At 40.1% G+C, this 26,116-nt stretch overlaps 1 protein-coding gene across 7 annotated transcripts in view; it reads left to right on the top strand.

The window, feature by feature from the left end:
• The window catches only part of TPK1 (thiamin pyrophosphokinase 1), a 308,617-nt gene that overhangs the window by 226,247 nt on the left and 56,254 nt on the right, over nucleotides 1-26,116 (top strand). For all 7 annotated transcript variants that reach the window (XM_075083749.1, XM_075083751.1, XM_075083753.1 and 4 more), the window contains one exon: nucleotides 18,586-18,697. In XM_075083749.1, the coding sequence (XP_074939850.1) occupies nucleotides 18,586-18,697 (112 nt within the window). The remainder of the gene's footprint in view (nucleotides 1-18,585; nucleotides 18,698-26,116) is intronic.

Below are 26,116 nucleotides of genomic sequence, written 5' to 3'. Positions count from 1 at the left end.
GCTTTAAGCCCTTTAAGTTTTCCCGCATTTTAAATATACACATGTACTTTTATTTAAAACCTTTATCGTACCTGGGTGGATTCTTAAAATTTTTTCCTCTATGGAAATTAATTTTGCGATTTCAGCTTGCACCTCCTTCATTTCAACTCTACTTTTTCTCTTGTCCTCCACTACCAGATTCAAAGCTCCCTTTATGTTGCTGATGTCTTTGGCAGATGTCTTTGCCTGGTCTGAGTGCTCCTTAGCACCTGTCAACTCTCCATCTTATTCTCATTTAAATTCTCAGAAGCTTTGTCATTTTTTTTGCTAGCAGTTTCCCTCCAGTTTGATAAAAGTTCTGCTGCCCCAAAACTTTTGATGCCCCAATAAAACTTTGCTTTTTAATTCTCTAGTCTTACTTAACTCAGTCAAATGTGACATTTCTGCTGTCTAGCTACGTTTGCATTTGCAATGGGAAGCATTTTAGACATCTGAATTCTTCATTCTTTTTTTCTGCTTGAAATCTAAGCGCAAGCTTCCAGTTAGATGGACATGAAGCAGATGGGGGAAACAACTGTATCTCCAGTTTGACCATTGAAAAATAATTTATCTAAAATTGAAGGTTTGTGGATTTTACTTAAATTTTAGCATGGCACCTAAGGCCAGATGTGGCAACAGGAAATCTGGATGCAGTTAAACATGTACTTTGGGCTTTTACAGTGTCCTTACCAACAGACAAAGGAAGGATTTGAGTGGCAGAAAATGAAAATCTGCTTTTTTTGACACCCTCTTGGCATTCTCAGAACCTGTGGGGAATCCTAGGCTGGTGGCTGGGAGCAAACAAACAGATGAAATGGTTTCATCACCAACCACTAGTGATAAACCAGTGAAAACTCACTTTCATCAGAAGTAATGTTTTCTTGAAGCTAACAGAAAACACTCATCTCAAGAATTTATTGGTCCTTGAGGCTGATAAGTTGCTGCCCTGAAGATATCCTAAGAAAAGTAAAGGAGAGAAGGAGAAATGGAGAAAACCAGGCTGTGTGAATTTAGAAGGCATACCCGAATTTTTTTCTTCCTTGTATCCCAAAAAGACAAGTTACAATCCTTTGGTCGAAAGGGAAGATGGAGGTGAAGAATACTCATTATGTTATGTGCCAGTTGTTCACATTTGCACAAATAATTCTTCTCCAAACCTCATTCTATCTGAGAGCAAAAACAAGCGCATAATATTTTGTGGTTCAGACACAGGCAAAATTAATAACAAAATATTTCATCTATATGTCACCTCAGATGTAAATACTGGTGACTTCATTTGAAAAAAAAATACTGAGAAATTAATCTCTCATGTCATTTCAACTGATTGACACAATTGGGGGGTCTTAAGATATACTTTCTAAATTAAGCTCAAATGTCAAAAGTAGTTTAGATTAGTAACACATTGTAGAATATGTAACAAGAAAGGTTTCTTCAAGTATGCCTACCATAAGCAGAAAAAGAAGGAAAACTTAGGCCCACTGTTAAACAGCAAAGGAGAGTCAATCACCAATGATGCTGAAAAGGCAGAGGTCCTCAACACCTTCTTCACCTCTGTCTTTACCAGCACTGTCGGGTCCCAGGCTTTGGGAACAAAATTGCCAATTGAACCAAACACCAACCCACCATCAGTGAAGGAAGAGTTAGTACATGAATTATTACAGGAGCTTGACCCCTACAAATCGATGGGCCCTGACGCCACCCACCCGAGGGTGTTGAGAGAGCTGGCTGACATCATTGTGAGGCCACTCTCCATAATCTTCAAGAAGTCTTGGAGAACGGGGGATGTCCCAGAGGACTGGAGAAAGGCAAATGTTACCCCTTTCCACAAGAAAGGCTCGAGGGAGGATCTGGGTAACTATAGGCCCATCAGCCTTACTTCAATCCCTGGGAAAGTTATGTAGCGAATCCTCCTGGGGGTCATCACAAGTCAAATGAAGCACGTCATTGGGAAAAGCCAACATGGCTTCACTAAGGGCAGATCGTGCTTGACAAACCTGGTGGCCTTCCATGACAAAGTGACTTGCCTGGTTGACATGGGGAGGGAGGTGGACGTTGTCTACCTGGACTTCTCCAAGGCCTTTGATACGGTCCCCCACAGCCTCCTCCTGGAGAAATTAATGTGTTATGGCCTAGACAAGTGGTCTGTGCAGTGGGTGGGGAACTGGCTGACAGCTGGCACCCAAAGGGTGGTGGTAAATAGCGCCTTTTCCAAGTGGCAACCTGTCACAAGTGGGGTACCCCAGGGATCAATATTGGGCCCAATGTTATTCAATATCTTTATAAGTGATTTAGATAATGGGATCAAGTGTAACCTGATGAAGTTTGCAGATGACACCAAATTGAGTGGGGAAGTAGACACTCCAGAAGGGAGAGCTGCTCTGCAGGGAGATCTGGATAGGCTGGAAGAGTGGGCCAACAAGAACCTTATGAAGTTCAACAAGGACAAGTGTAAGGTCATGCACCTGGGAAAACATAATCCGGGAGTACAGCACAGACTGGGATCTACCCAGCTGGAGAGCAGCTCTGTGGAAAGGGAGCTGGGGGTCCTGGTGGACAGGAAGCTCAACATGAGTGAACAGTGTGCTGCCGTGGCCAAGAAGGCCAACAGGGTGCTGGGTTGCATCAAAAAGGGCATCGCCAGCAGAGATAAAGAAGTCATCATCCCACTCTACTCAGCGCTTGTCAGGCTGCACCTGGAGTACTGTGTACAGTTCTGGTCCCCTCTATACAAAAAGGATGTGAACAGGCTGGAGTGTGTCCAGAGAAGGTCCACCAAGATGATCAAAGAACTGGGAAGCCTGCCATATGAGGCTAGGCTGGGAGAACTGGGTTTGTTCAGCCTTGAGAAGAGGAGGCTTAGAGGGGATCTCATCACCATGTACCAGTACTTTAAGGGGTAGCTACAAAGAAGATGGAGACTCCCTTTCTACAAGATGTTACATGGGGAGGAAAAAGGGGAATGGACACAAGTTGCTCTTGGGGAGATTCTGATTGGACACAAGAGGGAAATTTTTCACAGTGAGGACAGTCACCCGTTGGAATAATCTCCCCAGGGAAGTGGTTGACTCGGCTACATTGGACACCTTTAAGAGTTGTCCGGACAGGGTGCTGGGCCATCTTGTCTAGACTCTGCTCTTCCTAGAAAGGTTGGACTAGCTGATTCCTGAGGTCCCTTCCAAACTGTGATTCTGTGATCAGAGTGATGCCAAATTAGAGCAGGGTCTGTACCATTCTCTTCCAAAAGAAATCTGGAGTACCTGTTTTCATTGTCTAATAACAAAACCATACTTTTTTCTGCTGGTAGTCAGGTGAATTATGTTTTAAAACAGCTTATGTTTCTCTCTTTTTTTTGTCCTTACATTTTTAAAGTCTGATGTGCTCAATATTTTTCGGCCATATTGACTAACCAACATACCAAAGTTTGAAGCTCTGTGTTCACCTTCCATTTGGTTTCTTTCTGAAAACCTCCAAAAAACCCTGGAAGAAATGGATGATTTGTCCCCAGAGATTCTGTTAATACAGTAAGATATTCGTCTGGTTTCATCCTACCACCATGCTTGGCCCTGTAGCTAGAACACATGTGGCTAATTATATGTTCGTCCTTCCTAAAGGGTCACATGGGGATTGTTGGCAATTAACAACTGTCTGGAAAGATGTCCATTGAAAGGCTGTAAACTGCTACAGTGATTGTCAGCTGCCTGTCACAGGTTGGTTCCTGTCATACATCTCTATTGTAGGGTTTTAATTTTTGTTTTAAATGAGAAAATGCCTTGTTACTCTGTGTTTGTGCAGAGTCAGTCCAGCTTCTGACAGAGGCTGTTGGACCTTTTCTCAGGCACCACAGTGCAAAGGCTTCCTGATCGTTATTCTGTGCCCCAACTCCCACAGCAGCGTAACGCAGCCATCAGCGGCCCATGAACGCGTATAGGAACATCTCCCTCTTTGCTAGTCTGTCAGGAAAGAGTCTGAACCTTTTCCAAAAACCTCCTTAGAAAATAACTATGAAAGTTGTTGGGTTTTTTTATCTGGAGGTTAAAATGACTCTGTCTTTCCAATGAAACATCGTTGGCTTCTCTACAGTTTTTCTCAAACTGTGGTCATTAATAAGTAAATTCATAAGTCTTCCATGAGTAGAACAGAGCTGTTGGAGATGAGGGAAGGGACTGAGACCCGTATTGGAAAAATCTTTCTAAAGAGCATCATATCCTGAGCTTCTCATTTGCAAGAAACACTGTAGAGTAGTAATCTCTGTTTGCACCGATTCTAGAAAGGGTCTGCAAATCCTGTGTCTGCACATGGGCTGATTATTTTGAGTCAGGAATATTTATTGCTACCTATTTCAAAGTCTCAGATAACGTGTTTAAAGAATTTAATTTTTTTTTTCAGAGATGCCTCTGTTGGAACTTAGTCAATCAAATCAAGCTTGCAACACATCCCAGATAGTTTTAAACTTGATCTTCTGAAATGATAAGTCAGAAGAAACTTAAGAGTAATGAACCTTTTTCTGCTTTTTCTCAGTATTGTTATTTTACTCAGTCCTCACAAAATTAGTTCTGATTTAGTTCTCTATTCATTTAAAAATAATAAAAAAAAAAGGATCAAGTGTTTTGGGGAGAAGAGTTCTATTTCAAAACTTTCTTCCCCATTAGACATTTTCAGATCACTTTGACCTAAATGGTTTTCTGGATACCTCTTCTATGAAGAAAGGCTGAGAGGGTTGGGGTTGTTCAGCCTGAAGAAGAGGAGGCTGCAGGGAGACTTTGTTGTGGTGTTTTAAATACATAAAGGGGTCTTATAACAAAGTTGAGAGAGAATTTTTACCAAGCCCTGTAGTGACAGGTCAAGGGGCAATGGTTTTAAACTGAAGGAGGGTAGATTTAGATTGGATACAAGGAAGAAATTTTTTACAATGAAGGTGATGAAACACTGGAACAGGCTGCCCAGAGAGGTGGTAGGTGCCCCATCCCTAGAAACATTCAAGGTCAGGTTCACGGGGCTCTGAGCAACCTGATCTAGTGAAAGATGTCCCTGCCCATGGCAGGGGGATTGGACTAGATGGTCTTTATGGGCCCTCTCCAACCCAAACCATTCTGTGATTCTGTGATATATGTAGGAAGAGTTTCCTATTAAAGCATTTAGTAGCTCATTTCAGTGCTGAATAAAAAGTCCTCTCCTGTTCCCTGTTCTGTTCTCTCCTGTATTTCATGTTTCAGAGTTTCAAGATGGGGGGTGGAACCACAAAGGCATACTGTACCTGCCTAAAATAAAATTAAAAAAAAAACAAAACACAAAAACCCACCACCCTGCTTTGCACTAATGTCATCTCACCTACACACCATGCCAGGAGGTCTGTGGTCTGTATGTTCACTGCCACCACCTCCACAGGGAAGCTGGTGGGGAAGAGAGGAGCACTGCAGAAAAGTCTGTTGCTGGCTGTAGGGGACAGATAAGGCATTTGAAGGTGCTGATGCTGACCAAGGGGAAACAGAGGAACAGCCCAACCAGCAGCTGCAGAAGGGATGACTGCAACACCTGCAGCTACAAACACAAGGCTTTGGTATTAGAAAGCTGGACCACTTTGGCTCCCTAAAAAGTGATGAAAATAAATGACAGCACCTTCAGTTCCACCCCCACCCCGCTCAGTTCCCACAACACTAGCTAGCTCTTTTAAAATCAGACAAAAATGTACCTTCAAATTCCTTTTTGTGCCATGTGTAGGCTGTAGAAATTTTTTGGAAGACAATGTATTCTCTATTAGCAGAAAAATTCTCCCAGTCTCCAAACTTACACAGCCTTGTTCCTGGTAATATTTTGAGTCAGGCAATAAGGTTTTCATTCTGAAATCTTAGATAGCTTGAACACAATTCTCTCCTAGTATTAGCCCAAAGGCATCTCACTTCATGGAGCAGAAGCAGCACTGAAATCATGTGAATGCTTTCCAGGAGGGAGATGTAGCTAGAGAAGATTAGGAAAGAAGGAAATCTAGTATTCAATAGTAATGCATCTAATTCCATAACCAATCCTTGATTTTGTATTATTTAATGAGAGGCATAAACTTGTAGTTCTCCTGATGTTTATTAGTACTTTAAATATAGCTTGAAATTAATTGTTTAGCTTTTAGATTTTTCAAGGATTGGGCCATATGTTTTATTTCTAGCTTCTCTTTATGTTTCTTTTTTGATACTTTTGTGATGGAAGAACATAATTTGATTCTTCTATCTCATTAATACAGGCTGCAAGCAGATTTGACCTAGCAAGTTTCTGTTTTGTAGGAGGGTTCAGCTCCTTTTCAGATCCAAGTCAGGTGGGTTCTGACTTGCTGTTGTGTGAAACGTTCTGAAAATTTTTATATACAGAAAATGCAATAGGTACAAGTCAAAGGGCCTAAATAGGTAGTATTACCTGTTCCAGCCTTTCTGCATTTGGCAGGGTGAGCTGTGTATTGTTTTTTACAGCAATCTGTCTTTCTGTTGACCCTTGTTTTAAGTTTTTATGTCAGGGTTTTTTCTTCTTGCATTATATTACTCTGTATTTGGTATAGTATTATTTGTTCTATAGTGGTCCCCTGTTTCATGGGTTCAAATTCTATTTTATTCCCAAACAGTAAATAGAAAGGATTTCACAGAATAGAATATAATAGTTTAGTCGGAAGGGACCATCAATGATCATCTAGTCCACCTGCCTGACCACTTCAGGGCTGATCAAAAGTTAACACATATTAAGGACACATTCCAGGGCCTGTCTCTTCACACCGAGCTTGCATCAAAATGTTGAGATTCTTTAACTGAATAGTCTGGAGGCATGAGCAGATCACAGGGTGACTGTGAGCCATGAATGGAATAAGGACAAATGCATCAATGCGTCAGGCAAGATACTTCCATAGGAAAGGCAATTATTGTGCAACGCCCTGGTGAGAACTCACCTGTACCACTAGGCACATTTCTCATTCTTGGGTTCAGCAAAGACAAATTCTGCCTGGGATAATGCAAACAAAGACTAAGCACTTGATTAGGGGCGTGGAGGGTCTACAGAGAAACATGATGACTGGAAGGAGCAAGACAAAGGCTGAGAGGGCTACCATCCCTTTCAAGGAAGATATAAAGGATGAAAGCTAAAAGAGGAAAAGAGCTACCGAAGAGCAAGGAAAAAGATGGTCAAGAACACGAAACTGTTCAGGGCTTCTTTCCAAGAAGATGACCTTGCCATAAGCAGGGTAGTAGCAAACATCACTTGGTGCATTGGTAAGGACTGGTAAGGAAATCCTGCGCACTCTCTACATCTCTGCAAAGTTCATGCAGAGGGAACCAAAAGCCTTTCTTTCACCTTGGGTATCCCCACACCCAAATGAATGTATATGGTATAAATGCCCTTCTTTACATAGTCTGAGCATCCAGATTAATTTTGGCACCAACATACAAAGTGACAAGAATAGTGCCTTCCTTACTTCTTCAGGACTTCAAATACTAAATCCTAAAGGAAAAAGAGACAGACGCTCTATATCTCTGACAATGCTGAACACAGCAGGACAATCACCTCTTTTGACCAGCTGGTTATGCTGTGTTTGATGCACCCCAGGATGTGGTTTGCCCTCTTGGCTGCCAGGGCACACTGCTGACTCCTGCTGATCCTCCTGTCAACCAGCACCCCCAGATTCCTTTCTGCAGTGCTTCTCTCCAGCCACTCCTCTCCCAATTTAGACTTGTGCCCAGCCTTACTCTGTCCCAGGTGCAGAATGTGGCATTTGTTCTTGTTCCATTTCATAACATTGGTGATTTCCCAATGCTCCCATCTATCCAGACCCCCTTGCAAGGCCTCTTGTCCCTCAAGAGAGTCAACAGCACCTCCCAGTTTAGTATCATCAGCAAACTTCCTAAAGGTGCATTCAACTCCTGCCTCCAATTCATTGATAAAAGATCGAACAGAACTGGCCCTAGAACTGAGTCCTGAGGAGCACTGCTGGTAACTGGTCACCAGCCAGAGGTAGCCCTGTTCACTACAACCCTGTGAGCCCTGCCATTCAGCCAGTTCATCACCCAGTGCACCCTCTCACAGTAGGACAGCTTGTCCAGAGGATGCTGGGAGAGATAGTATTAAATGCATAACTAAAATCCAGAAAAACTACATCCCCCACCTTCCTTTCACCCACTAGGGAGGTGACCTTATCGTAGAAGGATATCAAATTAGACAGGACTTTCCCATTCTTAACCCGTGTTGACTGGGACTGGTGATTGCCTTGTCCTTTAAATATCTTTCAGTAACACCCAGTATGATGATCTCCATAATTCTTCCAGGTACCAGGGTTAGACTAACAGGTCTGTACTTTCCTGGAGCTTCCCTCAAGCTCTTCATGTAAATTGGAATAGCATTGGCTAGCTTCCAGTCAGCAGGGACCTCCCCAGGCTCCCAAGACTCCCAAGTCCCAAGACATCCCAAGTAGATGATTGAGAGAGGTCCTGCTGTAACATCCGCCAGCTCCTTCAGCACTCTGTCATGAGTCTCCTGTGATCCCATGGATTTATGACCTTTAAACTGATACAACTGGACCCTTACAGTGTCAGTGTCCACAACAAATGGAAAATCACTGTTCCTGCAGTTGTGATCCTTGAACTCAGAGGACCAGGCAGCCCAAGGTCTATTAATGTTATTAAAGACTGAGGCAAAAAAAGCATTTAATGCCTCTGCTTTTTCTTCATTTGTCAGGTGATCATTTTCAGCAAGTATGGCTCCAATATTTTCCTTGGACCTTCTCTTGGTATTCACATACTGGAAAAAAAAAATGCCTATCTTGTTCTCTGACTCAACACTAGCCAGTTTCAACTCTAGTTGAGCTTTGGCCCTTTGTGTCTTCTCCCTGCATATGTGAACCATGGCTCTGTAACCTTCCTGCAAAGCCTGACCTCTCTTCCAGAGATCACACAATTTCTTTTTCCTCCTGAGTTCCAAGAAGAGTTCCCTGTTCAGCCAAGCTGGTCTTCTGCCCTGCTTGCTCAACTTCTGACACAACAGGATTGCCTGCTCCTGTCCTTTTAAAAGGTGGTTCTTAAAAACTGACCAGCACTTGTGGACCCCTCAGCCCTCAAATGCAGATTTCCAGGGGACACTGCTAAGTAGCTCCCTGAGTAGCTTAAAGTTTGCTCTCATGAAATCCAGGGTAGCAACTCTGCTGACATTTTTTCTCATTACACCAAAAAGTATAAACTCCACCATGTCATGCTAAGGCTGAGTATGCTATCAGCATGTTGATAATTTTGAATACTCATTTGGGAGATATAAGAGGTCCTCCACATAGGTATAAGGAGGGCAGAAGGTAAATGCCACATGGGGATTTTGTTCTTTTATTGTCTGCTACACAATACAATTTCTTCTACCTTTTGGTGGTATTTTAAATATACCAGTATAATTCTTTTGGGATGCTCCCTCAGAATTATAACTGTGATGACAAATGGGATGCTGCAAAGATGCATTCGGCTTTCAGACCTTCAAAGTCCTGTGAGAAAAGATACCAGGCTGACTGTATTTGTTTATGTAAGAAATCACTGTCAAACATTTAGGACTCAGGTTGGCCTACTTTGAATGATTTTAGTGTGCTTGTGAATATTCCTCTGTGTTCTGAGGACCAAATCTGTCACTGGTGACACTTATGGCGTGGATGCAGTTCCCACTGAAATGCAAAGGAACTGAAGCTATATCCATTATAAAAAGGCTGTTACAAGTAAACTTCACACCCCTGTCCAAGAGTGATTCATAAAGGAGGAAAACAGAGTTCAGGGTAGTATAGTATTTTGTTTCCTCACTACATGTGCCAAGAAAAGACTGTAATCTCCAACTACTTACCTATACAAGAAAATGGGGAGAAGGTGGAAGAAAGAGAAGAAAAAAATTTATGTTAGAGTGGTGTTGCTTTAATGGTAAGAGTCTGAGGAGTGGCTAGGGGAAGACCCTACCGTTGAGTCACGAGGTTCAGACAGGACCCCCTTGCTTTCTAAACTCCTTCTCAGAGAGGAGTCTAGGCGCAGCTAAGTCCAGTGTTAGTCTCAGACTTGGTCAACGGTTTATTTTCTAAGGGTTGTAGAAGTAACCACTCATCAGAGTATTTGTTGTTAGTAATGAAGAGTACAATTTATTAAAGCAATAGATACACAGGTTCTTTGGATTACCGGTGATAAGATTGCTGGTTACAAGACACACACATAGATACTAAGAAGATGAGTAACACTGCTAGGCTGCAAATGCATTAAGCAAATATGAAGCATTGGAGATTTAAAGTGAAGCTACAGAGAGGTTTCTAAGTTTTCCCGGGGAAACAGATGGTATACCCAGATATTTTGATCTTACCCAAAGGCATCCTAGCGGGGGAGGGTAGGAGGTTCAGCCCATCAACTGGTCCCATAAGTCAGAGTGGTACGCGATGGTATCTTCCCCAACATCCTCTTTCTCTTCACACATTTTATACTATTTTTTACCTGTCAGGTGGAGCTTGAGTGACTCTAGTCATACATACCTTTATTACGAGTGGTGTAGAATTTCCTCGCATTACTTTTAAAAGCATAGACTAGAAGAAATTCAAAGTTCATGCTCAGTGAGGGGTGGTCGCACCTTAGAGGCAGGTAACTTTTGGGATGGAGGTGTGTTTTGGTATTATAATGATATTATAATAAGCAAAGTTCACCAAAAGGACAGCATTTTGTCAAAAGTATGACAAACTGTTGGCCCAGGGTGGCAAATATGCAGCATACCAGCTCCATGGTACCTTGAGTTCCCATTTATCACAGAGCCTGGCCACGATGCGTCTGCACCACTCCACCCTCCGGACAACTCCTCTTAGAGTCAGTACGCCAAGTTCTCCTGGCATTGCTGACATCTATGGTTACTAGGGAACTTCCGTGGAATGGATTCCTCACATAGCAGCTGCACTTCACCCTGACAGCTTCTTCAATGCTGTACCTTTTCTAAAAACCTAAGTTTAATTTCTAAGTCACCTCCAGCAATTATTCCACAAATGGCTAGCTTGAAGTTTCTCTAATTATATTTGTTCTTCCTGACCAGAACAACAGGTCTTTCGATTTCATGGGTGTAGAGAGAAGAAGTCAGTCATTGCTAGCACAAGATCTGGGGCATAATACTTCTTCAAAGCCTGCTGTTATAAAGCAGAAACTATTTGCCTGTCTACTGAAAACAGGTATGGTTTCTTATCCCAGCTTAATGAATATCTTTATAATAACAGCAAATTATTCCTTCCTATAAGAGAAATCAAGAAGAGGTGCTGAAAATTGTCTCAGAAGTTCAAGCCTTTCTCTCACCTAGTGGTATGTGAAAGTAACAGTCAGAAATGAAAGGAAGAAAAGAGGATTTGTGAGATTTCCCCCACTCAATGCAAAGAACGCTGTCCATCTGTTTGTTTAAACCAAAGAAGTTATAGAGGCCAGGATTTTATGAAACCCGTAATCCTAACATGAAGCCCCCAAATATGAAGCCAGTTCTGCTAAAAGGATGGTGGTATATAAGAGGATTTCTGGGGTCATGATTTGCTGCATTGTGTAACACATAAAAAAGCAAGGGCATCACATGGCTGTAGATTGAGGAGTACAATAAAGTCTTAGAAGGTGTTGACCACCAGCCTGTCATTTTTCTTACTTACGTAGTAGAGAAGATTTCCAAGTGAGACTTTGGAAGAGGAGAACTACAGAATGATTTGCCAGTATGTCTGGGAAGACTTCTGAGAACAGATAAACAGATCTGAATCTTACAGGAAGTCACAAAGGCACCTGCTACAACAGCCAGCCAAGATTCAGATGGTCAGCAGTTGATGAAAGGAAAAATTAATCAATTAATCTCTTTGCACTAAAATAGGACGTGATAGGCTCCATCACAGTATGGACTGTGAAGAACTATGTGAAATGGAAGACAGATTAGCTGTAATAGGGAAGAGAATGCAAGATGCATAGAGAAAACAACCTGATCAGAGCAACCCAGACAAGAAATAAAATCTATCAAATATTATTGTATAGCATGTGTTAGTAAACACTGATATGCATTAGGCTTGGTAACCACAATTCTTTTCTTGCTTAGCAATAGAGCCTAAGCACTTTCAAAAACAAAACAAAAAAAACCCCTTCCACCCTATGTACTTGCACAAAAATTCCATGTATTCTTACATAGCATAAAGGTGCCTTCCAGCAATATTTAGTAATTCTATTGTTTCTTGCCACAAGTTAGGTGAACAATATCCTGTCTTTTGCATTAACTCCCACGCTTCTCTAATACCAAGGAAAATATGAGAATGTAGTCTAGGTAGAAGAGATCCTCTGGACTTTTCCCCTGTAGAAATGCACAAAAAAGAATGAGCAGTGGCACTAAATGTATTATGAACTGGTGGATGGTGAGAAAGATTATGCTGTAATTTTGATCACTTAGGAATTACAGAATATTAGTGCCCTTAGTAAAGGCCCCTCTAGACTGACAATTTAACTGCAACATTGCATAATAATTATACAGGCAATATGAAATCTTCAGCAGCTTGTCTACTTTTCACTCTTATCTGCAATCTATTATACTCTGTAGTCTCATAAATGGATATAAAGAAAATGGTTCTGATTTTTTAAAGGCATCACTAAAAATGCTAATTAAACCTATAATGATGGGCCTGCAGAGGATAGGGCTTGAAATGCACAGGCTCAAGGATAAAATGTCACACTGGGCCAATGCAAGGCTTGCTTGAATTTAGAGAAGGGCCAGCCAGTTCTTGGTTATCATAGTTTCACGCTGCATTTGTGGTGTGTTTTGCATTGATTTATGATAAACCGAAAAAAATGTCTTCTGCAAGTGTGAAGTTTCAACAGAATGAGTTTTTCTTTAAGGTAGTACTCAGAGTAGAACAAGAATTAGTATTTTTGGTATTTATCAATATTTAAGATACGTCTGTGAAAAGAAATTAAGCCACCCAAGCTCCCTTTTAAAGTAGCTTTGTATTCCCTGATATCTTATTTATTTACAAGACGTGTTGTAGACATGGCACTTCAGGGCATGGTTTAGGAGACATGGCGGTGTTGGGTTGATGGTTGGACTTGATGATCCGAGAGGTCTTTTCCAACCTTAATGATTCTATGATCCTATGATTTGTGTTCATGCTTGCAGTGTCTATGCTGCTGGCAGTTTTAACTGCTTGCAGCCTCCAGAGAGAAATATACTGTTGTATTTTTTGCACCTATGATCACTGTTTTCTTGTCAGTCATATGGGCTTGACTGCAGAAGATAGAGAGTTGTTTTACTTGCTCGTGCTGCAACAGGTTATGGGCAAACACGGGGTGCACCTACTGTGCTCAGTAAAACATGTCATCAATAGTATATAAGTGTACTCTCAAGAGGGTTTTTCTAGGCCTATAGGAGAAGTTCATGTGCAAATGTGTGAAACTCTGGCATCATTTGCTCTTTGTGGGTAATTTGTACATTAGATACACAGTAGCAACCAATTAAACGTATAACCTCAGGGTATAGTAAATCTTTTCATTTTAGTGGCAGTTACCTCCACAGGGATTTCTTTCTATACATTTATTTGAAGCAGATGTGTTCATTAATTGGGTCTAAAAATGATTATAATTTATTCTCTCTCTACTGCCTGCGATTTATTCACTATAGAGTCGTCATTTTATGAAGTGGTCCTCTTGAAGGGTAGGCTTGGTGGGGTTCTGTCTTGCAAATAATTGATATACTGAAATCTATCCATTTCAGTACAGGAGCACTACTAACATTGATAGTAAGGATCAGCAGGATTGCATCCAACATTTTTTAATATTGTTTTGAAGTACAAAAAATTTGCTGTTTTTTCCATATGAATTTAAGCAGTCATTGATAGGATATACAAGAGCTTTTAGACTTCTGAGTTTTCACTGGAGCTGTGGATACTTTTATTTTCAACAGCAACAAAAAGCCTGGTTGGCTTAGATAGCATTCTGTGAACAGCATTCACATAATAGCAACTTAGCACTATGTATATTTGTTTGAAAAGACAATTGATGATATTGTAGGATTATAACAAAATAGCTCTTCTTAAAGACATCCTTTTAGAAAAATTTGCTGTATTTATCGTGCTCAGAATCTCACCCTAAAAGCTTTTACTATTGTTAAGTCAAGCTCTTACACAACTAATGATTAGTAGAAATATTTCTGGAATTTTGTTTTTACTTCATTGCCAATCATGGTATTTGATTTTAAACATAAATATTGTCAGCTTGGTTTCACCCTTGTTCCTTTCCTCCTCCTCTCAGCTGCACTCTTTGGTGATCATGTTGATTTCCATCCATTCCCCAAGTCTTTAATCTATATACCATTTTCTGCACCCAGATGTTTATGTACTAAAACAGATTGTGGTTTTTGCCTTTTCCCTGGATAACACTACTACATCTGTATTTAGTTTTTTGCTGCTGCTGTTGTTTTCAAGTGTGTGCTGCCATCTATGGAGTAATCATTGAAATAAACCTGATATAAAAAGATGTTTTATCAAAACATTGTAGAAAGGAAGATGTAGCTACTGGAGGAGGTGTCATAGGGCAGTTGGCCAGATCTCAAGAAATCCTGTTTCTCTGCAGTTCCAGATCCCACAGCAAGCACGGGTGAAAGTATACTCTCAGAAAATCAGTGACTTCTAGGAGTTAAGTTATTCAGTAGATTTGTTCATACTGGACAGATTATCAGGGCATCCTGAAAATTAGAGTAAGGTTGCTTTGTCCTCTAATCCTGTAAGCCATTCTTTTTCCTTCCCCGTTACCTTTCACATGTCCTAGTCCTTCAGCATTTTCCAAGATCTGTGTATTATGTCTTTCTTAATTTGTTTTTTTAAAGCTTAATTTTAATTCCTTATTCTTCCCCAGCATCTTGTTAACTGGCTTCCTGTCTCTCCCCTGTGTCCAGTTTCCAGCCAGGTTCCAGGTTTCCCTCCTTCAGGTCCCTTCAGAATGAAGTACTGAGAATCAGTCCCCATTCTCTCTCTCTTTCATAACATTTAATTGCTTGATATCTATTTTAGAGTATGTGTATATTGCAATGCATTTATTCAAGTTGGTCTGGAAAGCCCTTGGAGAAGTAATTTTCTCTGTACTTTTATGAAGTGCCTGTGGGGTATCTGTGCACACACAGCAGCTATCAGCTTTTATCTTGATACTGTTCATATGCTTTTCATCCTGCAAATTTTTGACTAAAGATTTTAGTGCCTTACAACCTTGGATAGGGTTAGGTATATGAGTTCCTGGCAATCAGATTGCTATTCATTTGAGTTAGGAGATGTGACAGAGAACAACTATGTTTTTAGGTCTGCTCTTGGCAACAGCAGTGTTGGAGAGGGGGGTATATTTAACCACTGCTGCCTAAATGCTTTCTTATAACACAGGACATCAGAATCAGAAGGAAAAGTTTAACCTGTATGGATGAAGCATTCTTAAAAATATCTTCTGACATTTTCTCTTGCTGAACTTAGAAATTGATCTTATTTCCCAGCATTGGAGACAAAATGAAGAAAAAAAATCAATGCTGGAGATTGATCAATGTTTTTCAAAACTGACTTAATAAGATAAAAATCAATGCAGCTGTGTTCTTTGCCATTATTTTATCACCAGTATCATTCAAACATGGTAATATTTGATTCTTAAGTTAAATGTGAAAATATTTCAGTTACCTCCTACAGAGGCAAAACTTAAGGAGGGATTCATTTAGTCAAACTTTGGTTTTCTTTTTAATCCTAATTTTGGAACTTCAAGTTCTACAGAAACTGAAAACAGTTTCATATTTTAAGTGCGAGTGTATAATTGTTCCTTTAATCAGAGAGATTTAAATAGAACAAATTATTACTTGTATTTGCAAATTACAAGCTCTGAACCTCCCTTCCTCCTGCAAATAGCAGTTCCACCTTGCTTGGTTGACAGATCTGTACTGGAAAACTTGGAGATAAGCTTGGGCACCTGATTTCTCCTGTGGCAAACTCGCAGTGCTTTGACTTTAGAGCCTTACTGTACAAATGCATTGGCTGATTAATCTTTTTTGGCAAAAATGAACAGGCCATTTGGGGGTTTTGTTTGTTTTTTTCCCCCAATATCCATTTCCCTTTTTTTATCCCCACTGTCTTCAATAATACTAAGATCTCTTACTGATCTATTTAAAGAAAAGTCTTAGCAACTGTCTGTGTAATATCAGTGAACCAATCCCTAAGCCATGAGTTTGGCTTAGTAATTGAGAGGTTTTTTAAAAAATAATTTGCATTTTAATACTTTAATTCCTGTTTACTTGCTGTCTTTTGTTTAGCCCTTTGGCCTCCTAGTTTGAAATATCTCCTAACAAGTGAGGGCTAGAAAATGCCCTTTTAGGGAAGAAAGTCAGGATTCTCAAATAATCACTGGGACATGTGAACTGAGATTTTTAGGGAAGTATCAGACAGGAAAGACTTCTGATAAAATCCTAGATATTGGCAAGCCTCTGGTAATGATGTCCTTTGTTTTATTTCATGACAACGGGAAGACAGATTTCTGCACGAATGTCTTATTGAATTGAATCCTATCTGTAAGCTGGGCCAGAATGTCATAAAATAGGAAACACAAACCTAATAGTAGGTAGACACCATTTTTGAGAATACAGGACTTTATCAGGTTCTCTGCTGAGCCAGTTACTTTTACCTCTCTTTTTATATTCCTTAACTAATTGATAAATGTAGTGTGTTTGCCACTCTCCTCAAGTAGCTCTGGGCAGCGATATGTACATTCATTGGGAATGGACAGTCCCACCCCTTCATAGTTTCCTTCATTATAAACAATATCTGTGATCACATAACGAGAGAGCTTGTAACTGTACCCCTCCTTTCCTTTTCCTCCTCCCTCTGTACTGCAAGAGAGAAGTAGCATGGCATATTGCATAGTTAAAATGTTATCAAGCCTGAATTTGTTACACCTCTGAATTTGGCAGGCATGCGTTTGCAACCACTATAGAAATACATGGCTCATCACCACATGAAGCTGGACACCCTGAGAAGATAGATGATATTGGATTGGTTTTCTTGTTGCTCTGCAAACAATCAAACAGGCTTAAGCTATGCAATCTGATACTCCCTAATTGACAGCTTTTCCAAGGTTCATTTGTTAACTGAGAGCATGACATGTATTGAAGTTGTTTCTTCATAATGCATTTGGCATTAACAGGAGAAGGCTGTCGAACGCATCAGACATCAGCATCTCGGCAACAAGATACTTTGCCTCCAGTTTTGACTTTCTAACTAGTGACTTTGTATTTGCAAGGGCATTTTGAATGGGCTTATAAGAGGATAGGACATAAGAAAAAAGCTTAAATACATTCCCCAAAAGGAAATTTGTGAGAAAGTATTTTTGCTGCTTGGGACATTTACCTGAGTTTTATGGTTCGATTGTTCTTCTTTCTTTTGGTATAAACCCTTGGTTTCTTGCTTAACAAAGTACTTGCTGAATACTCACTGGATTTCAGAGGGTTCTTTTATTTTGGTAGATTAATAAATAGGCATATCTAATTTTATTTATAGTGATTAAGAATTTGTGTGCAAGAGACATGCTCAAGGGTTTAGCTTGCCTGTGCATCCACAAGATAATAAAATAAAACCCCAAAGAAACCTCTATTTCAAAGAATCCTACCCTTCCCCCTAGTGAAGCCCATATTTGTTTGAAAGAATAAATTACCTGTGTAGAACAGAGCAGAGGATGATTTCTCCACTGAACTTGTCACTGGTTCGCATTTGCTGTTTTCTTGGTTTCTTAGAACACAAATTGTGCCAGAACTCTAACATTCAGTGGCAGGTTCATTCTGTAAAAGTTTTTGACTATCTACTCGTTCTTGCAACTGTTCATATGCTGATACCTGGCAAGAGGTTCACACAGGGTCTGTAAGTACTAATTAAGAGCTTGGTCACAAATCCATCATCATTAATAGCTGCTGCTTCTCCTGCATCCCATGAACTTTATAGTTGCAAGATTAACTTATCTTAGATGTACAAAAAATGTGTTTTAATATCACTTTGTTGTTCTCACTGTAAGCATGTTACTCTAAATATTTAGGTTAATTTCTCTAGCACCTAGTTAAGTTTCTGCACATATTCTTCCTTCTGGGAAGAGTACTTGCCTGGAGAAGTACATGAAATTTTACAGATGTTGTCAAAATAATGAAGGATTTTCAGTGGTGCTTTGTTTAGGAAGTGAAACACAGCTGTTCAGATGAGGAGAAAAATGAATGAATGGGTCAGGACGCCTTCATTTCATAGGAATAAGGAGCCTAGCTTTGACAGAAGTGCCTCTTCAAAAAATGCGAGGGAAGAACGTGCAAAGCCAGATTCTGCTTAGAAAAGCCCAGAAACAAATTTTTTGAAAGCCGTGAGGTCTGGAACCTAAGCATATGTCTCTCCTCCCTCTGTAAACGTCAACAACCTGAATTCCTGCAGCCAAATATTCCCGAGCCTTTGGGGGACATTCTGGACCTATCTCCATCTAAGTACTTTCTGTTTTATTTGCAAGGTCTGTTGGCAGATGCCATTTGGGTCCCTGGTGAGCACTGACTTCTGTCTTGCAGGGCAAGCACAAGCTGCGTGTGGACACAGGACTGGAAGGTGCCTGGTGTGGCCTCATCCCCATCGGGAACTCCTGTGAGAGTGTGACCACGACAGGCCTCAGGTGGAACCTCAGTAAGTTAGACGCCCCTGGGATGGTGGGTTTGATGTTATCCTAACTGCACATTTACACCAGCCTCACCAGTGCTGAAGGGCCTTATGTGTTTGAAGGTAGAACATGGCAGTGAATCCCTGCCATGCCATTTTTTTCTAGAAATGAAGGTTGTTTTGTGTTTTTTTTTTTTAAAAAGAGAAATATATTTAAACTTGAGATATCACAGGCAGAAACGGGTTTTCCATTTGGGAGTCATTGTGCTGTTTAAATAGAACATTTGTTGAGGTCATGATACATTACCATCTTGATACATTGCCCTCCAGGGACGGGAAGCTGTGAGAGCCTAAACTCCTGGTTATAAGCCATAAAGTTACAACAGACAAATAATAATATGATACAGATTATTAAAGCTACCTCACTTCCCCTGAACTGCTTCACGTATATTGTCTGTTTGTCAACTCTGAATGAACAGATATTTTTCTTATTTTGCAGTGGGAAAAGGTGCATTTGATCTAGAACAGGGACGTTTATCTGTAGAGAAAGGAGGTTTCTTGATGAAAAAAGATTAAAACAATCTTCATCCTCCTTCCCCCTTCTCCCACACTGAGTCATTCAGGATGTATTTACTCAGGAAAATAATGGGATATTTTAGGTAAACATTCATTAAAACTTAAGGGAAGCAGAACAATAATTGAGAAGCTATGGTCTTGCAGTCTGATTTACATGGCTAGACTTTAGAGCCATCCCACGAAGAAAAGACACATGGTTCTCACAGTTTGCAGTGCAGTGCCCTTATTGGCTAATAATTAATCTGAGGTTGACACGCTGTCCCAGCTAGCAGCACATGTGCTAGTCTAGGGAGAGTCTTGTTCCACTGAGAGTTCAAGCATGGGCAGGTAGGGAGGTGGTAGGCATTAATAGCTCGCTAATGATAAAAGATATAAATATGGCATTAATTTCAAGACATGAGAGACTTGCCACGTGCAGAGATGTCTGGCTAGTGATGTTTTCATCCTTTTAAACTGGATTGTAAGAGCTGAATGTATTTTATAAGCGATGTTCTCTTAATTTGAAAGAGTCAAATATTTTCATTTGTACTGATAAGTACAGTTGACCAGTAAGGTACTATATCTTCGTCTACTCATCTCCTGTTGTGCAATGAATTCTGTGGTCTGTTGCACTGAAGGACTAGTCATTTCTCAATAAATATTCTGCCTTCCAGAGTGAGGTGAAAGAAGCTCAAACCAGCCTCACGTTAATAAAGAGAGCATCTCTGAAGCCTGTGCCACTTTGGAAAAGGCTACTGTGTGTATCAATGTGGTAGATAATGTAAGGTTGCAGTCCTTTTTTGTGATTTTGATTTTTAGTTTTAAAAATTAGTTATTTTTCAGATACATCAGATTTTGTTTTTAGTTTAATGACATAAATTTAATCAGATTTACAAGGTGCTCATTAGAAAGATGATAATTTTAATGACAGTCTGTCTGCTCCCACAAATGGCATGACTTTGTTACTACTAAATTATGATTGCCTGATCTGCTGAAACTAAGGAGAAAAGGATTACTAGTCTTCCTGTGCCAGTGAGGGGTGCAATGATAACACATAGTAAGTTTGTATATAGGATTGGATTAAGATACCAGTTTCTTTGGTGTTTATCATTCTAGTTGTGCTGTAATGAACTACTTCAGGTTACTTAGAGGCATAGCTAAATACGAACCTATGGGGATTTTTATTACACCTAATTTGGTCCTTTTTTTTTCTTTTTCTGGGAGGCAAAAAAGTGTTTCAGTGACTGTTCCCTACTTGTTTCATGTTAACATGACACCACCATCTCTGCTTCTCCCAGTCCTTGTTGCTGTCTGTTTCCAAGGGGAAACCTCAGACATTTACAGTGTTTTCCTTAGTGATGTGTACACGGCACCCCATTGCAGGCTACACTTTCATTCTCAGTAGCGATGTTTCTCACAGGTTGTAGTTCCTTCATTTATTTCTCTGCGTTATCATGACAGTAGTATAAAACCAAAAATGATCTGGTCTTCCTTGAAGGTGTTTAATCTATCTGAGACATCAAGGTCATTACAACCTGAAACTGCTCTTGTGCCCAAGTGACTAGAGCTAACCTGTACTCATCCGATGCAGATTTTGAATCACATTATTGTTCAGATACTGATAAAACAAACTAAAATGTAGTTGCATACCCCAAAAGGGAAACCAGTATCTCAAATACAGCATGTGGTTAGTTGTGTCTTGGTTGTGTTTTTCCCCTCACAAATAAGCTTTACATTCAGATAACCTAGGTTTTATATTAGCTTTTGTTGTGTTCATTAATTCTGTGCTGCCTGTAGTTTTGCAGTTGCTTTTAAAAATATTATTCCTCCTGTAAATAGTGATGGGGAGATAAAATCTCACCTGAGGAGAAAAGGGAATGAGAGGATACTGAAGTGTGATGTGGATGTCAGCATTGCTGCTGATGGCTAGCAGTGGCAGAACTTTCCCTGTTCATTTGTTAATGGCTCTCTGAGCACACACCTTCATAAACTTCAATTAATAAAATGGTTTGGTTATAAATTCATTTACATGTGTAAATTATGAAAGAAATGGCATTTTTAAGCCAAAAGTGACATGAAAGGCCTTTCTTTCCAGTTTGTTATGGAATTAATTGAATATGACCTAACAAGTTTGTTTTTAAAAAGTAATTTTTGAGTCCTCAAAATATTTGTTTCAAGTGTCTGGGAGATAAACTAATTCCAGAATTTTAGTTCTGTCTGAACAGTCAAAAATTATGCGTTAGGTGAGAGGGGAACCCTCATTTTTTGCTAACAATAATTTCCAGCAACTCAAAATTCAAATAATACTGCATTACAGAAGAGAGCTGGCTTTGCATCAAGGTTTTAATGTTTAACACTGATGTCTGTCTGACCATATCTAGATGACCCTGCTGATTAAAATTTGTAAAACCTTTAAGGGATAGTCAAACATTATGTGTGTCTGATCTACAGGTCCTGTCAAGAGACTTCATAGCCTCTGAGTAGAAAAAGGCAAGGATAAATACCTAAGACAGAAGCTGTATTGGGGTTGAGAGTAGGCTACCAAAGACCTCATTTCAATGGCTGATTTAAGTAAACCTGAAATCTGTAAACTATTCTGCTAGCAGAGAAAGAATAATGTCTTGATTTTATTTTTAATATTGCAGATTTCAGTATTTTTATGTGTCTGTGTAAAGACGCAACATGTATGCATGCTTTTATGCATGCTTATATTAGTTATTTGCTAGCACTTGGCACAGACATAACTCATTTATTTTAGTTCTCATCTTATGGGCAAAAGAACTTGTAGAAGAAAGTGGAAAATTGATTAGAGAAAATATTTTGTATCCATACTTGCTATTGTACAGTGCACATTCAGAACACATTATAAACATATTCTTTCCACTCCCAAAGGGATACAGATCTTTTCTCTATTAAAATCTGATTTACAGCACAGGAATCAGATTATGCTTTATCTGATTTGACTCACCTGACTGCTTGCTGATAACAGCTCCCATGTCTAATAAATAAGTAACAAAAAATCCAATAATGCCAGAATTACCTAGCATTCTTCATTAGGTCCTCAGTGATGCTTTCATGGAAGGTGAATAAGAATGAAGGTAGAAATCAGCTACACTCTTCATCATAGAAGAGGTTGGAGGGTAATGGTAGGCTTTTCTAGGAAATGGATCCTTTTCTTCGAAATTACTGTAAAAAATAATCTTGCCAACTAATTTGCTTGTCATCCCTGTGGCCTTTGATATACTGTTTGTCATACCTGTACTGAAAATGCCAGCATATATATAGATATATAAACTGTGTATGTATGTGATTGTGCTTTCCAAATAATTTTCATGCAAATTTACTTCTTTAGGCAGGAAGTTAAATTGATGTAAAATGCTACCATTAAAAAGAGCACCACTGTCATTTCACTTCAAAAGGCAATAGCAATAACAACAGGAGCAAGACCTTTCTCTAACTGTAGCAACAGAGCATCCACTGACTACTAACTTCACAGATAGATAAACAAGATCCAAAATTTTCTTGACGCTGTTAAGAAAACAGAAAAAATTAAAATGTTTACACTGTTTTTTTCACCATTTTACTTAATTGGGGTTTTGTTGACATTCTGTTTTGAATGGAGCAAAAAGATTACAAGAGCAGTACAGTTTTGTGTCTTAGGAGAAATGCAGAGTCAAAAAGAAGAAAATTAGTAACTCTCTCCTTAAAAAAGTCAGAGGGTGAGAGACTATTCTGGAAAAGGGTGTAAATTAAGAGGGACAGGTATCTGCGTGCTAGTGAAGCTGTTTGTATAAGCACTCTGTAACCTGTTTCATCACTGAAAGAGTTTATGTGGCACATTTGCTCCCCCAGTTCATTCTGACTGAGGCAAACTAAGTGGCGCTCCCAGGAGTAGTTCTGTTTTCAGTGGCAGAGTAAAAAGCTTCACAGCTGGATTCCCCTCTCCTCTGCTTTCCTCTCCTTCCCTCCCTTTTCGTGTTCCTTGCTGATAGAAGACTCCCAGTCCATCAACTGGGATCTATCTTCAAAGCTTCAGTGATCTATGTTTTCCCTTATTGCAGCTCTAAGACCTGGGTAGGGTGGGATCACAGAAATGATGCTGCTGCTCCCAAAGCTTCAGGCATTTTTGACCTTTTGCGAGCTATTTGCCTGCAGGAGTGCTGCTGTCTGCCTTCCAGGGTCACATCATTTATTACAAGGTGAGGCCTGCTGCAATACTTTTCCGATAAAGCAGATGTTCTGATGGTGGCAGCCTGGCATCCCACTGGGTTACTGCAAGTCAGCAAAAGCAACGAGGGCATTGCTTAGCATTGCATGAAATTATTTCAAACCAAAAAGACCATTTGGCATACATTAAAGGACTGATGAACACAAAGCTCAGTTGTGCTGGGCCGCTAAAGCTGTATTTGCATTTTTTCCTGAACAGAGGCTTGAAAACTCAGTCATACTTTGTGAAGGGACTTGAAGTGGGCATTTGCGGTCACACATTCAGTCCATTTCCACATATTTCAAAGAACGGAATTAGTGGGAGGGAGATTTGGTTCCAGCTCTTCCTTAGCAGGGTAGCAGGGTCCTGGCATTCGGTTTGGACAGGCTGCTTTAAGGTGATAAACAGATATGCTTTTCCAGATCACACTGTTGGGGCAACATTACTGCTGCAGGACTCCACTTATGGAAAGATTCATGTGAGTACCTTAGGCCTGAACTAGCTCAAACCACTTCCAGTGGTAAGTGCAGCCCAGCTGGGCATCCATCTTTAACGGGACATAGGGAGTGTATATATGATCCTTCCATACAGCAGTAATAGGCAGTAATTGCCAGGAAGGAGGAGAATAAAAAAAACGTCAGAGAGACTTCTCCAGCACAGCTGTGCACAGAGCGGATGCCTCACTACAACCTAAGTAATACTATCCTGAAGTAAACTGGAGACATTTATGTCTAACTATATTGCCATGGCACACTGCAACTATTGGAACTAATTTCATTATTAATATAAAGGTGAGAGGGTTGTCAAGAGAGCAAATGTTCTTCTTTCCCTTGTATCTCCTCTGTTACTTCAATCCCTCCTTCTGTTAAAGGAAATTTGACCTGGAGGTATGAGGAAATAGGTGCTCTGCTTCAGCCCATCTTTGATGCAGATAGTCCTCATCTCTCTGGTGACAGTAGATTGGTGAGAATACTAAAGTCACATGAAAATCAAAAGCAGCCTGCTGCTACTGAAGGATATGAGTTGTAAAGATGAAGCACCTTTCTGGGGAAGAGAGGGATTTGCAGAGAGCCAGAGAGCTCTCAATTTAAATTGGTGGGGGTCCAAAGTGGATTTCAGCGGTGGCTCTCAATTTTCATTTAAGGATGCAGGGGCAGAATTTGTCCAAGAGACCTTTGAGTTTATACTAAAGACATTTAGCCCTTAGAGGCATTTCATCAGTCAACCTGCTCATATGGATACTGGGAAATCATCTCATTTAGACAATGGCAGAGGCAAAGCTGAAACATAATGGTGTACTTGAATGAAAGTCAGTGAAAAATTGGCCAGAGTACAAATGCCTATTTGTCGTATCCCTTGCAAATATACTTTAATTGTTTTCATATTTAAATGCCCAGAATCAGCCATAATAAATGTAAATGTCACACTGCCGAGAGATTTCCAAAAACAAGGAAGCTCTCTGAGTTATTGCCAGTTCCCAACATCTCTGCAGAACCACAAAAGGGCAAGGACTGGTAGGAGGACAACTCAATCATGTCTGGCTAGAGTCTCCCAGAGCTAAAAAATGAGATGCGTTTGTCTGTGGTGACTCAGTTAATGAACAAGCATGCTATTTAGATTTTTGGGGAGGTTGTTCAAGTTGGTAGGCATTACTGTTAAGAATTGACTCCTCCTTTCCAATTTGTTGTTGGACCTTTTAGTTCTGTTTATTTTTTAGTACTACTGGTGTACGTGATTGACCTCTTCTCCCCAAAAACATGGCACTGAGGAAAATTAATTCCTCTGCAGTGATCTATTCCTATACCTTAATGGCAAACAGTTCTGGCTATTCCCTCTACAGTGTCTCAATTCTTCATTCACTGCTCCCTTTGTAAACATTTTGCACATTGTATCTGAGAGGGCCCTGCTCTCTCGCAGTTTTGCCTCTAGATGTTTGTGGAAAAGAAGAGGTGGATTTTTCCTTGCTGTTATATGAAGTTCTGGAAAGGACAAAAGGCTGGTGGATGTCACCACTGACTTTTGTTGCATGCTTCTAAAAAGTTACGTTTTGTCTGTAAGTTGTTTATGGCATCCTGATACGTAATTAATAAGCCGTTAACAACTGACTGTAGTGAGTGTGCTCTGGAACTATTAATTTTAGACATACATACCAATTACAGTCCACTAAGCAAATCTCTTGTTTTCCAGTGGGTTGGAAAATACAAATTTCTGATAGATGAATACATGTCTTGCTGTAGAAGCAGCTATGGCTTCTTTTGGGCAGTAAATACACATGGGGGAGTCAGGGCAACTGCAGGAAAGAGAAGAAAAAGGATAGAGTGGCAAAAGTGGGATGTGAGGAGATTGCATTTGGGATTAGAACATGTTTTGGAGAGAAGAAAGGGCAGATGACATCAGAATGTGGGAAGATAGAAATGCAGAGATTGAGAAAATTAGAACAGAGGTGTTTTAAGTAGACAGTTGACATCTTCCCTTTTGAAGCACTGATTCGAGGCCAGAATTTCTCAGTCTTGTTATTTCTCTGCTGTTAGCAATCTCCCTCATTTTTCCCTGCTGTCTAGGTATAATAAGCTACTTCTACTGCCAGTAAACTGGTCAGCTCAAGTGATGCAGGCCTGTCCACAGGATCTGTCTGGGTATTGATCCAGCAGCGAGAGATGGCATTAGATTTGAAAGCAAGAAGG

This window comes from Phalacrocorax aristotelis, chromosome 2 (genome assembly GCF_949628215.1).
Source record: "Phalacrocorax aristotelis chromosome 2, bGulAri2.1, whole genome shotgun sequence".
NCBI classification, from domain to species: Eukaryota; Metazoa; Chordata; class Aves; order Suliformes; family Phalacrocoracidae; genus Phalacrocorax; species Phalacrocorax aristotelis.
The sequence above is the reverse complement of the archived record's forward strand: the minus strand, read 5'-3'. Positions and strand labels throughout refer to the sequence as shown.